This window comes from Balaenoptera borealis (assembly GCF_965194805.1).
Source record: "Balaenoptera borealis genome assembly, chromosome: 9".
Lineage (NCBI taxonomy): Eukaryota > Metazoa > Chordata > Mammalia > Artiodactyla > Balaenopteridae > Balaenoptera > Balaenoptera borealis.
The window spans coordinates 52,209,258-52,225,081 of record NC_138873.1 but is presented as its reverse complement, the minus strand read 5'-3'; the positions used below and the strand labels follow the sequence as shown (position 1 = coordinate 52,225,081).

Sequence of the window (15,824 nt, the reverse complement as noted above, 5' to 3'; positions counted from 1 at the left end):
TGTCCCCTGGGTAAAGAGTTATGAAATGTATGTCACATACTCCAAAGATTGTTCTTTATGATTGAATACCAGTCTTCCTTAATAGTGGCCAATTTAATATCACATCATTACATTGGCCCTTCATCCTCCCCAGGTTCACTCCCCTTGTCCCCACCACTACTTCCTGGAATCACACGCCCAGTAAACCAGCTGCATGCAAATCTTCGTCTCAGATTCTGTTTTCTGGGAAACTCGGCATAAAATACCATGTGTGTGGAGCTCCACACTGAAAGATCAGAAGTTAATGGAAAATAATATAAAAAGTTAGAATTTTATAAACATTCATGTTTGTCCCTTTAAAGTGAAGCATACATATATAATAAAGGATTAAAAAGAGGGTACCAGATTTGTGGTGGTGCAAATATTGGAGAGCTTAGAAAGGTCCACTTCTAAAATTGTCCCATCAGCCAAAGAATTTTCTAAGCCTCTTGTGGTAAGGGCAAGGGACAATAGTGGTGGCCATACAGAAGGAGAAAAAAGGAAGGAAATGAAGTGAGGGGTTCAAGAAAAAAAAGGAAAAAGATTACCCCTTGGCTGCACTCCTTTAAATGGATCTTGTTATTTTGAGAGATTTAGAGTCCTAGATTTTTAGTTAGAAGGGACCTAGGAGATCATCTAGCTAAATCTCCTCTTTTACAGATGAGGTAAATGAGGCTGGAGAGAGTAAATGACCTTCTCAAGGTCACTGAGTTGCTTTCATGGCAGAAGTAGGGACACCATCTAAACATGGATTCTAAATCACACACCTCTGTGGTCCATGAGGCAGCCTGGAACTTTTCTTGGCATTCTATAAACTCTTTTTGGGGGTATGACCTAGCTAGGATTTTAGAACACCCTGCCCCAGATCACCAAAGAGCTAAGATGCTAATAGGAAATAAGAGGAAATGTCAACTCTACTTCCCTTTGCTTGTAGAGGGTAGATGTGTTTCTGGAATTAACTTAGACTTGACTGAACTGTTTGCAATTAATTATTTGAAGGTATAAATAAAGTTTGGTTAAGAGAGAGGAGTGATGGTGAAGTTGGTAACTCGTATTATTCTAGGGACATTCCCAATGCTGACTTCTCAAAGTTCTTGTTAAATTGAGAAGACTTAGTTCATGGACTTGGCCAAGGAGAGTGGAAATAACGATTGCATTCTGTTCTGGGGCTTTTCACTGGTGTTTCCCTCTAAGGTAACTTTGTTCTGAGTGATTAGCAAAGATGGTGCCCTTGGCTTCCTCCTCCACCCCCTGCCCCCGCCCTGGACATCCAACCACCCAAGGTACATCTAGTAAGGATTCTGCTTTTTCTTCTCCTTATGCTGAGGCCCAAAGTCAGACATTTCATTCTAGTGAATAAGACAGATATGGTCCGTGTCTTAACTAGCTCACAGTCTGGTGGAGGAGACAGACATTAAAAAGAAATTTCAATCAAGTGTGTTGATGATCAAGTCCAGGGTGCTTTGGGATCTGACCAGGTTCAGGGTCAGGAAAGGCTTCCATAGGAGGACATTTAAGATATGGAGGAGCAATAGGACTGAATTGGTCAAGGATTTTGAGGTTGTGGGCGAGGGAGGAAGCAGCACATGGAAAGACTCAGAGGAGAGAGCCTCAAGGAAAGCAAAAGAAGCCACAGGCCCGAGAGTAGACAAGCTGTGAGACTGGCCTCGTCCTGGGAGCCATGGAGAGGCCATGCTGAGGAGTTCCAACTTCTGGAGGGCAGTGGATGCCACTGGAGGGTTTTGGGCAGGTGAGAGCAGTGATCAGACTTGTGTTTCACAAGAATTCCTCACCTCCAGAGTGGAGGGAATGAGCTAGATGGGAGTGAAATGGGAGGCCACCTGTAGTACGGGTGAGAGGTGTTGGTGGCTTCACTGGAACGGACAGCAGTAAACTCCATGAGGACGGGTCTCGTATAGCCTAGAGTAACGCCTGGTACGCAATTAGACTGGGTAAAGAGTAATTGAATGAATGAATGCAATACTATAAAAATATTTAGGATGACCTGGTGATTAATCAGAATGTGGGAGGTGAAAGGGGCAGGAAAGATACCAGATTTCTGCTAGCAGGTAACTGCATGGATGCGTGGGCCAGGGACTGAGATGGGAAACACAGTGAAGGGACAGGTTAGGGGAAAGGTGTGTATGTAGCTTTGGACGTGACAGGTTAAGATGCTGGGAGGCAGTTGGAAATAAACTGAGAAGTAACTGTGTTGATTTGGAAATCTTCATCTTATGGATGGTAGCTGGAGTCACAGGAGTGCATAAATACTGTGGCCCAAGGGGACTATGCAGAGAGAAGAGAGGACTCTGAAAGGTTTCAGTGGGTGTGACCCTCCCCCTTTCCCACAGTGGGGCTGTTCTAGCACGTGATGTCCCATCACATTCCCAAGTAGGGATTGGCATGGGGCCCCTTCAGAGAGCCCCTCAATCATTAATCATTCTCATTCAAGAAATCTAAATGAATATTTTAAGATGGGAAGGTGAAGAGGGGAGTAAATTATCTTTTTGACAGTGTTCCAGCAGGTTCATCTTGGTTCTTTTAACAAACTTAGTTGAGTGAAGTTCTTCCCACTCTTCAGTCTGCTGAAGGAGACTGAAGAGGAGGGGCTGAGGAGGAGACAGTGGTGCTTGATGCGAAGGCTTTACCCTCCCCACGTGTCCCTTTGACCCCCTGGTCTCTAGCCTGTCAGTTCCCCTCCCCTAGGACGGTAGCCCCAGCAGGTATGCTGCTTAGTGGAACTGCCGGGAACTCTGAGAGGTGGGACTTGGTGTGCTGGTCAGTCACAGTGGGGCTGCTTACACCTGCTTTGTGGTCACCAAGAACACCTGGCTCCTGTGACACCCCCAGTGGTGACAGAGCCCTGGGAGCAGGCCTGGTTTTCCCACGGTCCTTTTCTACTGCATGTTGGCATTTTATGCTAGGGGCAGCCATGGAAACTTCCTTGAGGATTGGGATCGTGTCTGTCTTGTTTGCCAGCGTATTTGCAGCCCCTAGTATAGTGCCTGGCACAAAGTAGAGTAAATAAATGAATCCTTTGTCTACAATTAAGGTTTCCCCTCTGGGGAGATTTGTCAACCACTGTGGGGCCCATTAAGTGTAATTAATGGGACAGCCAGATTTCAGAAGGGGAAATGAGCCCTTCAGATAAGTAGTGGGTAATGGGTATACTTTTCCTGCGCTGAAGTCCTATATAAAGCAGCTTGACCCTTTAGTCCTAATATGCTGCTATTTGTGTTTCTTTGGAGATGATGCCCCTCTATGCAGGGCAGGGGCTTGGAATTGCTTTTCCAGCAGTGATGCATGTGCTCGTGTACACTTTTTGACCTTGCTCCCTTGTCCCTAATCATGTGCATTTGTTGGCTAGATGCTGGGACTCAGTGTGTGGACTTTAGCCACGTGGGAGAGAAAGGTCCGGTGGAGAGCAAACCCATCATTGTCCCAGGGCACCTGAGATTGGACAGAGGGTCAAATCCAGGACTCAGGGATGGGGGACAAGAGTTTACTCAAGCTTCTTTTCCATTGCAACCAGCCAGTGAACATGAATTATCCAGTCTATTAAGAGCAGTGTTACTCTCCCATTGCCTTATTATTGATTTCTGCTATTTTCTCTGTAGGACTTTACAGGAAAAGGGTTGCCTTCTCTGTATATGATGCCTATAGCAGACACCACAGGACTTAGTGGACCATGGGTGTCTTTGTTCAGTCTGGTGGTGTTTATTGAGGGCTGGTGGGTGTTGGTCAGCAAACCCAGCACTGGCCACATGGCTGCTGGACTTCTCCTTCTGCCCAGTGCAGACAAAACTCCTGGCAATGGAGGATCCAATTCTGGGCAACAGAGGAGAAACCTTCCTGATAATTAATGGCCCGCATGGAAGTGCTCATGCTTCAGCACTAATGTAAGGTAGTAGAGCAGAACATCCCAGGGAGACGTCCTTAGAAATCCAGTCTTGTGGATCCTCTGTGAAAATACCTGTCCCTGGTCAAATTTGTGAAATACAGCCATTCTTATCTCCCTCTTGAAGATTTCTAATTACACATTGGTGGAGCCCAAAAGTCTTACAGTAAAGAACTTGTTGTTTAGCCCAGGGTTTTCCATAAATATTTGACCATAGAAGTCTTTAAAAAAATAACACCGCTTTAAGTATCCCATGGTATTAGTGTTCTGTGGGGGGTGTATTTTGGGAAATGTTGCATAGAGGATTCTGGGTTTTCCTTACTCTTAAGTTCTATCCTCTTCCTTTCTTATTCCAGCTTCTTAGGGTGGATACATAGGGAAGACAAACTCTCTATAATGAGTACTGAGACGTGGAGGTGAGATTGTCGAGGAGACTTATCAGAAGTCCCTACTCTGGCTAATCAGTGAAAGTATTTAAGTTAATGTCAAGGAGCTGCAGACACATATGCTTAGTAGTGTCTGTTAAAGAATCCAAGTTCAGTAAGGTATTTAAGAGAGAATTACTATTTTGTGACTTTATGGGATATCTCCTTTTATTACCTTCTTTGTTTGAATGTTGAGAAAATAAGTGAGGAAGGGACACTGGAAGTAAAGCAAAATCACTTTGAATTTGACTACAGAGTCAATTTTCACAAAGAACTCTTTGGACTTTTCCCTGGTATGCTTTGACTAGAGACACAGGTAGATGAATTCTCTGAATTTGGGTGAGTTACATTCTTATATTTTGGTGATTGTTTTAGTCTCACTCTTAAATCTGTCCTTTCCTTTTCATTTCTACTGTTAGAAATGTTATTCTATGGGTTCAGAACTTCATCTCCTTTCCTCTGCATCCATCCATCCATCCATCCATCCATCCATCCATCCTTTTATTCATTCATTCAGCATAGCTTAAGCATTGCTATGTACTAGTCACTGAACACACAAAAGTGAATGAGTCATTGAGGCTGCTCTCATGTTGCTTATTTCTAAGATGTGGAACAAGAGTCCAGTCTTCTGAATTCTGATCCACCCTGCTGGGGTAACATTTCTCAGCCCATCTCTGCTCCTGTCATGTCCTGTGAGAAATGTTTGGGAGCTCCTCATTACATGTGGAATGAAGAGGAACCCCTCCCACCCCAGAGCAAGATGATATTCAAGGGACTCCTCATGCAGGCCCCACCAGCCCCAGTCTAATTCCTACCTTTCTCTTCATGCAATTGTGGTAGCTGAGCTACTGCAGGGCTCCTCCCCATCCTTGAGTGTGTCTGCCACTCCCTGGCTCCTGCTGGTCCTCTGTCCTTTCCTTCCTTCTCTTGAACTTTCTCCCCCTCCAAATCCTTCAAGACCCAGCTCACAAGCTGTGCTCTCTAGGCTCGAAGAGGCTTCTGAACTCCTCTCTTATCACATTCTCCCTGTCAAATGATGGGTCACATACTTTTCTGCCTGTTCTCTTGGGAGCAGGGCCATGTCCTAGTCAACTCATCATTCTTGACCAGTGGCATAACACAGGGACCTGCACCTGGATGTAAATGTTTAATTCATTTTGAAGTCACATCTTTTACAAATACGTGTGTGTATGTGACCTGTATATATATGTATGTATACACACACACACACACATATATATATACACCCCATGTATATGTATCATATATATAAATAATTTAAAATCAGCTAGAAAACTTCCATTAGAAAATTGAAAATTAATTTTAAATTCCATCATTTTCCTGTCATTTTGTGTAATATGTGCTCATTCCTTTTACATACTGGAACCAAATTTTAGTTTATATATAGCAATTTAGATTTTATTTTGGGGTTAAGTACTCTATTTATTTAGAGGGGTGTTGACTATTTAAAATCTTGAAATCACTTCAAATAATTCTATTTCCAGAAGAAAAATAGGGATAATTTTAGGTACTATAAAGAATCATAATTGTATGGAACTGCTATCATTTAACTGCATCTCTCCTTTTAATGAGAAATAAGTGCAATAAAACTGTATTAATTCAGACTCTATTCTTTGGCAATTTTTGATAGTTCAGTTACCAAGGTGGCAGACATTTTCAGTTGTTACTATGATATTTCTTAAAAGAGCAAACTTCTCAGGTGTGTAGAAAGATCCACCCATGTGTGGATAGTTGATGTGATAATTACAAAGAATTCCCATCTATTAATTACAGAATATCTGGCAGTACAGTGATATATTTGGCAACACCCTGTCAACTATTAACTCAAGTTAAGTAATTTTTAAAAAGAATAAATGTAAGTGAAGCTTTTATTAAATCTAATGGCTTTCTTCTTAAATAGCCTGAGTTATTGAAATTTAACCAATTACTGGGTTTTTCTTTGTGTTCAGAGTTAGTGAGTCTACAGATGTCATCCATTGGAGGGGGATGTGATTGAAGAGACTGGTGACCGCTCATTGGGCCTCTCCAGATTGCACACAGCTGACACCTACCCTTTTTTTTTAACATCTTTATTGGAGTATAATTGCTTTACAGTGGTGTGTTAGTTTCTGCTGTGTAACAAAGTGAATCAGCTATACATATACATATATCCCCATATCTCCTCCCTCTTGCGTCTCCCTCCCACCCTCCCTATCCTACCCCTCTAGGTGGTCACAAAGCACGGAGCTGATCTCCCTGTGCCATGCAACTGCTTCCCACTAGCTATCTATTTTACACTTGGTAGTGTATATATGTCCATGCCACTCTCTCACTTTGTCCCAGCTTACCCTTCCCCCTCCCCGTGTCCTCAAGTCCATTCTCTACATCTGTGTCTTTATTCCTGTCCTGCCCCTAGGTTCTTCAGAACCACTTTTTTTTTAGATTCCATATATATGTGTTAGCATACGGTATTTGTTTTTCTCTTTCTGACTTACTTCACTCTGTATGACAGACTCTAGGTCCATCCACCTCACTACAAATAACTCAATTTCTTTCTTTTTATGGCTGAGTAATATTCCATTGTATATATGTGCCACATCTTCTTTATTCATTCGTCTGTCGATGGACACTTAGGTTGGTTCCATGTCCTGGCTATTGTAAATAGAGCTGCAGTGAACATTGTGGTACATGACTCTTTTTGAATTATGGTTTTCTCAGGGTATATGCCCAGTAGTGGGATTGCTGGGTTGTATGGTAGTCCTATTTTTAGTTTTTTAAGGAACCTCCATACTGTTCTCCATAGTGGCTGTATCAATTTACATTCCCACCAAGAGTGCAAGAGGGTTCCCTTTTCTCCACACCCTCTCCAGCATTTATTGTTTGTAGATTTTTTGATGATGGCCATTCTGACTGGTGTGAGGTGATACCTCATGGTAGTTTTGATTTGCATTTCTCTAATGATTAGTGATGTTGAGCATTCTTTCATGTGTTTGTTGGCAATCTGTACATCTTCTTTGGAGAAATGTCTATTTAGGTCTTCTGCCCATTTTTGGATTGGGTTGTTTGTTTTTTTGATATTGAGCTGCATGAGCTGCCTGTAAATTTTGGAGATTAATCCTTTGTCAGTTGCTTCATTTGCAAATATTTTCTCCCTTTCTGAGGGTTGTCTTTTCGTCTTGTTTATGTTTTCCTTTGCTGTGACACCTACCCTTTTCTTATGGCTCTAATTGCCAGTAATTCTAAGGAAGGCTCATTTACATGAAGAATGTGCCTACTTTCTCTCGATTGATCCTCACCACAGCTAGAGTTAGGGTGGGCATTACTATCCCTTAAGTGACTTGCCCACATCACACAACTAGAAGGGGCAGTATTAATACTTTCATCAGTTTCCTCTGTCTCCATCTCTCCATACTCCATCACAATGTCTTTCAAATAATAGTGACTTAGGTTCACAAAGGAGTATATATTTGTTACCTCATTTGCTTAACAAAAAGTCACCCCCTTGAGCTGTAATAAGTGGATCTGCCTGTTGCTTTTCTTTTCTAGAGATCCCTAGCGATATGCCATTCCTCCCACCTCCTTCAACTTCTACTGTGCTTTAAATTCACATCTAAAAGTCATTCTAAAAATATCTGAAATTGTGCTACAGTATGATCAGACAGTAGTTTTTCTGTCCACTCTGCCTTCACTTGGCAGCCCTCAGCTTGCTCTACCTATATGCCCAGGGCTAGACATTAGCAAAGTAGTGACCAGAGGCTTCTTTTGTCCTAGCCTCTCCCATCTCTGCCCTCCTCTTTTCTCATTGGAGCCCTGTCCTTAGCCCTTCTCCTCACTCTCTGTGAAAACTTGTTCTTCAGAAAGAATCACTCATTTTAAAGCATAAATCATTATAGACAAATACATATCAAGCCTTCTTGCTTTCAGGGAATTTGTGTTTTAATAGGATATGAGAAATATTTAGCCCAGGAAACTACTCTCTAATGGTAGAATTAAATTTTTGTGAGCAGTTGAGGATACTTTTTGAAGCTAGGATATTCTTATTGGCATCTTTGAAGTTACACATGTAAGTGGTTCCCCACTTCACCCACATGGAAAGTCAGTCTTATCCATGTCCTGCTGTGACTGCCCTCCCTTACAAAAGAAAAAGCTGGGAAGAGTATTGCTTGCCTGTGAGTAGAATGACTGCTTCCTGAGATCCAGGTATATTGGTTCTGTCTCGTCATTTAATGTTCAAGTGGCACTTGCTATTCAAAGTTCAGACAGAATGTTTGCAGCAAATCCAAGTCTCATAGTCATAAAGAAATAAAGGCTTGCACTGTGGGCCTTTAACTTGTTTTTTAAAAAATCAGTCAACAAATATCGATTAACACTTCAGCTGTCTCCTCAAAGACTTTTTGACCTTTTGTATTCCATTTTCTTTGTCTATTAGTGTGTCATGGAGCAGTGTGCTGCGTAAGTAGCAGAGTCTGTGACACCTTTTAGTCCTTTTTGTGGAGGGACGTCTGTGTGGATGGTGTATAATCTCACACATTTAGAAAGGCTGTGGTCTCTAAGGTGTAGTGGTCAAGAGCTTGGGCTCTAGAGTCAGGTGCCCTGGTCTTCATCTTGGCTTTGGTATGTACTGGCTGTGTAATTTGGATCAAATCACTTAATCTCTAAACCTCACTTTCCCCATCTGCACAATGGGGATAATGTTGGTGCCTGCCTGCGGGGTAGTGGCTGTGATTAAGATTAAGTGATGGATTTAAAGAATTTAGCACTGTGCCTGGCACCTATTAAATAGTAAATAATGGCTAACTATCATTATTTTCCTTTTGACTCAGTGGTCCAGATTTTCTCTGGGTCTCCCTTATGTTTATTTCTGGAACACAGGGAATTGTACAGAAGCTTCTATAGGACTCTTAAATTAGAGTCTCTATAGAGACTTTTAAATCAGACTGCCTTAAAGTTTTTGGAATTCAATTATTCCAAGAAGGGCTGCAAAGAAAGCAAACTTTAATCCTAGTTTTTTGCCTGCCTTTCAGGCCATGTCTTTATTCTGTTCTTAAATATAGCTTCTTCAACAAATAGATTGATAGAGTGTTACCTGTGCTTTCATCTCATGGCGTGGAGAACACACAGGAATCACTTCAGATTGTCTTGCAATTTGTCTCATATAATTCAAGTCTTGAAATGATTATCTGGACATGTGCATTCTAGGAACTGTTGCAAGAGAGAAACATCACCAGCAGATACTTTCAGACTTTTTTCCTCAGTCTTGGATTCCCATGAAAGTTACAGAGGGGTGGTAAATCTACAGTTTAATCACTTGGGGTCCGTTAAGGCCCTCCTGATTTTTTGGGCTCTGTTCAGGTAAGTTAGTATGCATGTTCATAGCCAATTAAAATGCCCCTAGAATGGCCATCCTTATTTTTAAGTCACCAGATAAAGCAATCTCTCAAACAGCTTCAGCAAGGCATTCCAGAAATGCTTGACTTCATACTTCTCTGCACTATGATAAATAAATACAATTTTGATTTTATCTCAGAGTAATTAATCTAAACTTCTCCTTCTGGGGTGTAACGTAGAATAATGTTCTATAGCTCTTTGAACATTAGATTGGAAAGAAAATGCCCTAAATATTTTGCTTAATTCAATCCTAAAGAGGTGGTACAAACTTTTTATGATTAACTGAAACATGCATATTTTGACTGATGCATATTTATATGATATTATCATATGAAAAATTTATTATGTTATATAAACTATTCAATTTGGGAATGTGATTTAATGCTGTAAGCGTTTTGCATTTGTTGCTGCATTGTTCATTATGAAAAATACACAGGATAATAATGGCTGTAAGGAAAAATCTGTTACGTGAATTTTCTTTGAGGTAATCTCATCTCTAATGGCCGGGACCTTTTGCCTAAATATAAGAAATCAGGTTTTTCCCTAGTTTGAAGAAATATTTTTTAAATAAAAAAGTTTTGAAAGCAGATAAGGTTCAAAAAGCTAAAGGGCTGGGCCCTTTATTTTGCTAATATAAAGCATGCACACAATTCCTGGGTTTTAGATTAAAAAAAAAAAAAGATGTGGTTGTTGAAATGAACCTATCCCCTTGGCTTTAAGCACTTAAGAAGAGCTCACTTTTCTAGGGGTGCAGTCATATTGTTTAAGATGGGGCACCATCTCATGTCTGGTGGCAGAATTTTGAGCTAAGTTTTAGCTGACAAAATTAATTTTAATAATCACAGTTCTTTCTTAATTTCTTAAATATATTAATAAAAATGACTTTTATAAGACTAGAATATCTGAGATATCTGAAAATGTTTTCTTGAACTTTTGGAATAATCCCTCTATCAGACTCTTCTTTGGAGCATTAGCTATTGATAGCAGTTTGGTGACAGAAAAGGAGGTGTCTGATGGAAGTTTTCTAAAGGGTTTGCCTTTATGAAACAGAATTTTATGAAAAAAGGATGGGGATACTGAATTATTTAATAAGGCAGATCCTAACCACCATCCTAAGAGTTTTCCAACTGCCAGATACAAAAGTACGCAATTTCTTTTGTCTCATCTTCCCGTTTTGGTACTTTGTAGTACAAATGATTTATAAAAATAAGCTGCTTTAAAATTCTACTTTTTGTTTATTTGTTATCTCTGTTGTAAGAAACTACCCTTGCCTCCCCTAAAAAAAAGACAAGTAGGTCTGTGCGGTGATGATGGAGTAAAGCGTGAGAAAGACCCGTGAGTGGCCTTTTTGCCCCAGGCATCATTCCTTCAGGCCAGGCCAGAGCTCAGGCCCGCTGCCCAGTCTTCTTATAGCTTTGCTCTCTACTCTCTGTCATCTCAGTTTTAGTCTATGATAGTTAAAGATCTAGGACTAAAACACTTACATTTTTTTTTCCCCAAAGCAGACTATTGAAAGGAAGAAACTGAAAGGGGAAACCTAATGCATGTTCTAAAGTGAATCCTTGGGAAGTGGGTTCTCCTCGTTGAACTCTGTGGCCAAATAATTTCCCCCATAAAATCTTTTTTTCCTTACAGATTTCACCAGAATCAAGCTTATTGCCAACGGATCATTTGTGAGAGTTCTGCTGTATCATATTCTTTTTCAGGAATTTAAGATTTTAAAGCAGCTAATCGATTGGGAAAATAGAAACTATTAGTGCTAGTTAGTTTAGTAATGATAGATGATTATTTTCTAAATATAGTCTTTCTAATTTAATTTTTAAAACTCCTCCATACTCTAAGGTAAATTATAGAGTCTTGTTAATTTTTCATACCATGTAAAATGTCTGTATGTAGACAGATGCCATATTAGAAATCATACAAAATATAAATAAATCTTTTTTTTGAATAGAATAAATTATTAAATGCAGTCATTGTATGACATTTGAATTCATGTTATGACTCCATTTAAAGAAAGTTATTTTATCAAAAATGTTTGATTAACATCAAAGGTTGCCTTTTACACTGTCTCATTTGATAATTAACAATAAATTACAACATGTAATTTGTGAAATAAAAATGATCATTAAAATGACAACATTTATTCCATTAAGGTAAATAAAATGCTTTACATAGTTCTGAGTGATGACACTCAGGGGGAAAAAATGCCATATCACTGCACTACAAATTAGTTTGCTTCTAATTTTGCAGGCTGATGACCGCACTGCCTCAAACCAAATCTTTTCCCTGGAAATGGAATGATTGCATGACAGACTCTATGAACCATGAATATGTCAACAACTCATGGACCAGGCCTTGCTTAGCAATTAGTCTTTGGGGGATTTTATTCAGAAATCAGACAACAGTATACCAGAGCTTGTTGGGGATTTTATGATTACCAGTCATATCTGAAGCATAAGTCTGGGTTAGTACAAAAAAATTCATAAAGGAGGAAGAGATGTGCCTAATAGTGGCAATCAGTCATACACACACACACACACACACACACACAGTCAATGGGGAAGACTGAGAAAACGTAAGATATAGTGAAAGCCCCTAGGAGGCAGCAAGAAAATATTTCTTAGACTTCTACTTGTAGTCTCTCCTACAGTCACTCCCTGTAAACAGACCACTGTTTCCCAGACTTCAGTCATTTGAATATCACCATCACATTTTTGTTACAGCGTCTTACCACCTGCACTATGATTTCCTCAATATATTTTATTAACTGACTCACTTTAAAAGCCTTTCTTTGTTTTAAGCAGTAGTATTTGTGATATCCTGGGCTTGTTGTGCTAGTAAAACTTGTTTTCTTCTCTTACAAAGGAAAAGAAATACAGTAGTTTAAATATTGAAAATATCTGCATACCACCTAACATTATTCTGAGCATTCCCATGACATGGGTAGCAGGTGCTACAGGAGCTGCAAGGACCACCAGTCTGGCTGAGAATGATCTGGGCAGATGTGTGACCTCAGGCCTCATGGCTGACACCCCCATTACCATTCCTCCATCCAGGGGCCACGAACCATATCACATGGAGGGGAATTTAAATCAGGCCTGCGCCTCCCCGAGGACAGCAGTGCGGGAAGGCTGTATCACAGCTGACTGTTGTGTGAGCCAGGATGGTGCCTTTTCATCGTGAGAAGATGGCCACTCACATCTTTCCTTTCTTTGAGTAACAGTATCACTCGGGAACCATTATATTGCAAGAGTAAACAACACCCCCTTTCATGTAACAGTAATAGGGAACAGGTCAAGATTGAGCCTGGCTCCTGACTGTCCAAGTTCACATGAGGGCATCACATTTGTAGGTTAGCGCTGGGCGACCCACCCAGTGTGGATCTTGTAGGCTGTCAGCAGTACCTTTGAAGAAATGGGTCACTTTACAAGCTTTATTAGTACTGAGCCTGGTTTAACCAGGCAGAATAAGCATTTGTACCAGGATACCAAGTGCTAGGAATCCTCATGGCTCTGCAGTCATGCTCTGGTTTTTAAATAAATGATGTCTTTTGGAAACTTAGGAGATAACCAAAAAAAAAAAAAAAAAAGAAAGAAAAGAAAAAGAAAAAAGCACTGAGTCTTCCCACCAAGAGCTGGCTATCTACTAGGTCAGAAAGTGGTGAGGTACTGAAATTAAGATCAGACCTCAAGTAGCTCTGTGAGGTTCAGGGTGTGTCTAAGTTTGAAGGGATGTTTGCTTCTGATATGAACATTTTTCTTATACTTTTATTATAGAAGATGATGTGTCAAATGTACAAATAATGTGTGCCTGGTGCCAGAAAGTGGGAATCAAGCGCTATTCCCTGAGTATGGGAAGTGAGGTGAAAAGCTTCTGCAGCGAGAAGTGCTTTGCGGCCTGCCGACGAGCCTACTTCAAGAGAAATAAGGTAAGAGCACCGTAGAGAGAGGCGGCCCGTGCAGGCCTCACCACCCCTTGCGCATGCGCCTCTTAGCTTCTAGCCGAAATTACTGCGCACCCCGTACTTTTATTCTTTCTGTTTTGTCTGTTCTCTTTCTCTGTCATGCTTAACCTTCTGGAATAAGGAACCTTCTTCTAATGTGTAACCTGCTCTTCAGTTTCTCTTGTCTTGGTGTTTGAATTCTGAGAGGGTGAATGAATCTGATGAGGACATGGTGGTCGCAGCTGGTATCCTAAGTTACAGTGTCTCTCCAGCAGTAGAGTGCTAGACTAGGGTCCATGAAAGATAAGTGGTAGAGATTTCTTATCAAGGCTGAGAAACTAGCCACAGAAGCATGGCCAGAAAGCTTTAGTCCGCTCAGCTTTATACTTGTTCCCATTGCGAATATTGCTCTGGCTCTTTCCAAAATCTGATCCACAAATTCTAATCAAGAAAAACGTCAAGTCTCTCTTGACACCTTACATTAAAGTTGATTGATATTGAGAAAAGATGAAATAATGAATACATGAACCAACCTTGCTCACACAGCCAAGCGTTTGTGAGAAGCATGGTGGATGAACACAGGAACAGCCATAGTTATGGTTTCTTTGTTTGTTTGTTTTGTTTTGTTTTAAGACATCTCAGATATAAAAATGTCCTTTTAGAATAGCATTAGCCACCATTGATGGGAAATGGAATGCATGATGTTTTTACAATCAGCGCACACATACACACACAGCTAATTTCTTAATCTTTTAAGAACCGCTATTGCATTTTGCCACCAATTACTGAAATAAATTGCTAGTTCTTGATTATTTTCCATTGATCTGTAAATCTTCCTTAATTCATAAAATCATCCACATTTTGCTAAGCATTTCCATTTCCATTATACAAGATCAGAATCTGTCCTTCTCTGAAGCAAACAGTTACTACTTTTATAAATCTGTTATTTGTAATCCTGAAATGCTAATTTTGCGCTCACTGCATTGCAAGAAGCACTGTTGCAGCAAATTATCTCCTGCAAATTTGGGTCACATTATTCTGCCAAAAAACATAATGCCGAAAGAATTAGGCTGCAGAATTCAGCGGGGTGGAATTTTAGTAGCAGTCTCTAAGAATTAGGCTCATAATCTTCACTGGAACAGGGAGGCAAGTACGGAAATTGTCTGGAATTCTTTTGGGACAGTCAGCAGTTCACTTTCCCTTGGGAGGGGCCAATGAAGCTTCAGAGGAGGGTAGTTAGAGCAACGCATGGGAGACACGTTTTGTTTTAATATAGGGGGATTAAAATGATCTCTGAGACCCTGGGGCTCCCGTTTTTAATGCTGAGCACTGGGGTAACAATCACAAGAGTGGACCCAGTGCTTTCATCTTCAAAGCCTTACTTACCACAACAAAATACTTTGCATTCCATCCCAGAAGATGGCTATAGAACAGGGGTTTTTGTCTCTCTATGATTCTGAAGGGTTATGCGTCTGAATCTTGATGGACTGCCTGTAGTGAATAAAATCAAGCAAGATGAATTTGTCACAATCCCGGTGATACATGTTACACTTTGCATAGTGATCCAACTTTTTAAGGCTTTGATGAAAGGCACCTGATTGAATTTGAAAAAACGGTTCATAATAATATATATATATGTATAATATATATCATATATACAATGTGTACATATTTGTAATTATAAAGTTTAAGGTCAAACTGAATTTAAACTTCCACAGCATACAGTTTTGAAAAATAGATAACTGGGAGCCAAGATAGGAATTAGTATTTGGAATACTTATAGTAGGTAAAATCAGCAAGGGGAGAAAGACCATTACTTTTCACTACCTGCAAGGAGTTATTGGGGTAGTTCTTTGAACATCCTGCAAAACCTGGGAGTCGCAGTGGCTTGAAGTTTAGCCAGTGACTTTGAGAGCTGATCCCAGCAGCCCATTAGTGTACATACAATACCTGTCTTCTCTGCAATCTTCATGCTTATTTATGTATTCCAAAGCTCTGCCTCACTAGACATTCTCGTTTTTCAAATAGAGAAATAAACTGGTCACATCGCTTGCTGGATTCTTTTTTTTTTTTTTAATTTGAAGAGTGTTATCTCTGCAACAATATCCTATTGTGTTACAATAAACATGTACAGCTGCTGCATTTCTGTTAA

General features: G+C 40.3%; 1 protein-coding gene across 5 annotated transcripts in view; it reads left to right on the top strand.

Moving 5' to 3' along the window:
• Nucleotides 1–15,824, top strand: part of SOBP (sine oculis binding protein homolog) — a 155,597-nt gene that overhangs the window by 28,103 nt on the left and 111,670 nt on the right. For all 5 annotated transcript variants that reach the window (XR_014248191.1, XM_082404733.1, XM_082404731.1 and 2 more), the window contains exon 4: nucleotides 13,506–13,657. Coding sequence is in view for 4 of the 5 variants with exons in the window: in XM_082404733.1 (XP_082260859.1) it covers nucleotides 13,506–13,657 (152 nt within the window). In the remaining variant the exon portion in view is untranslated. The remainder of the gene's footprint in view (nucleotides 1–13,505; nucleotides 13,658–15,824) is intronic.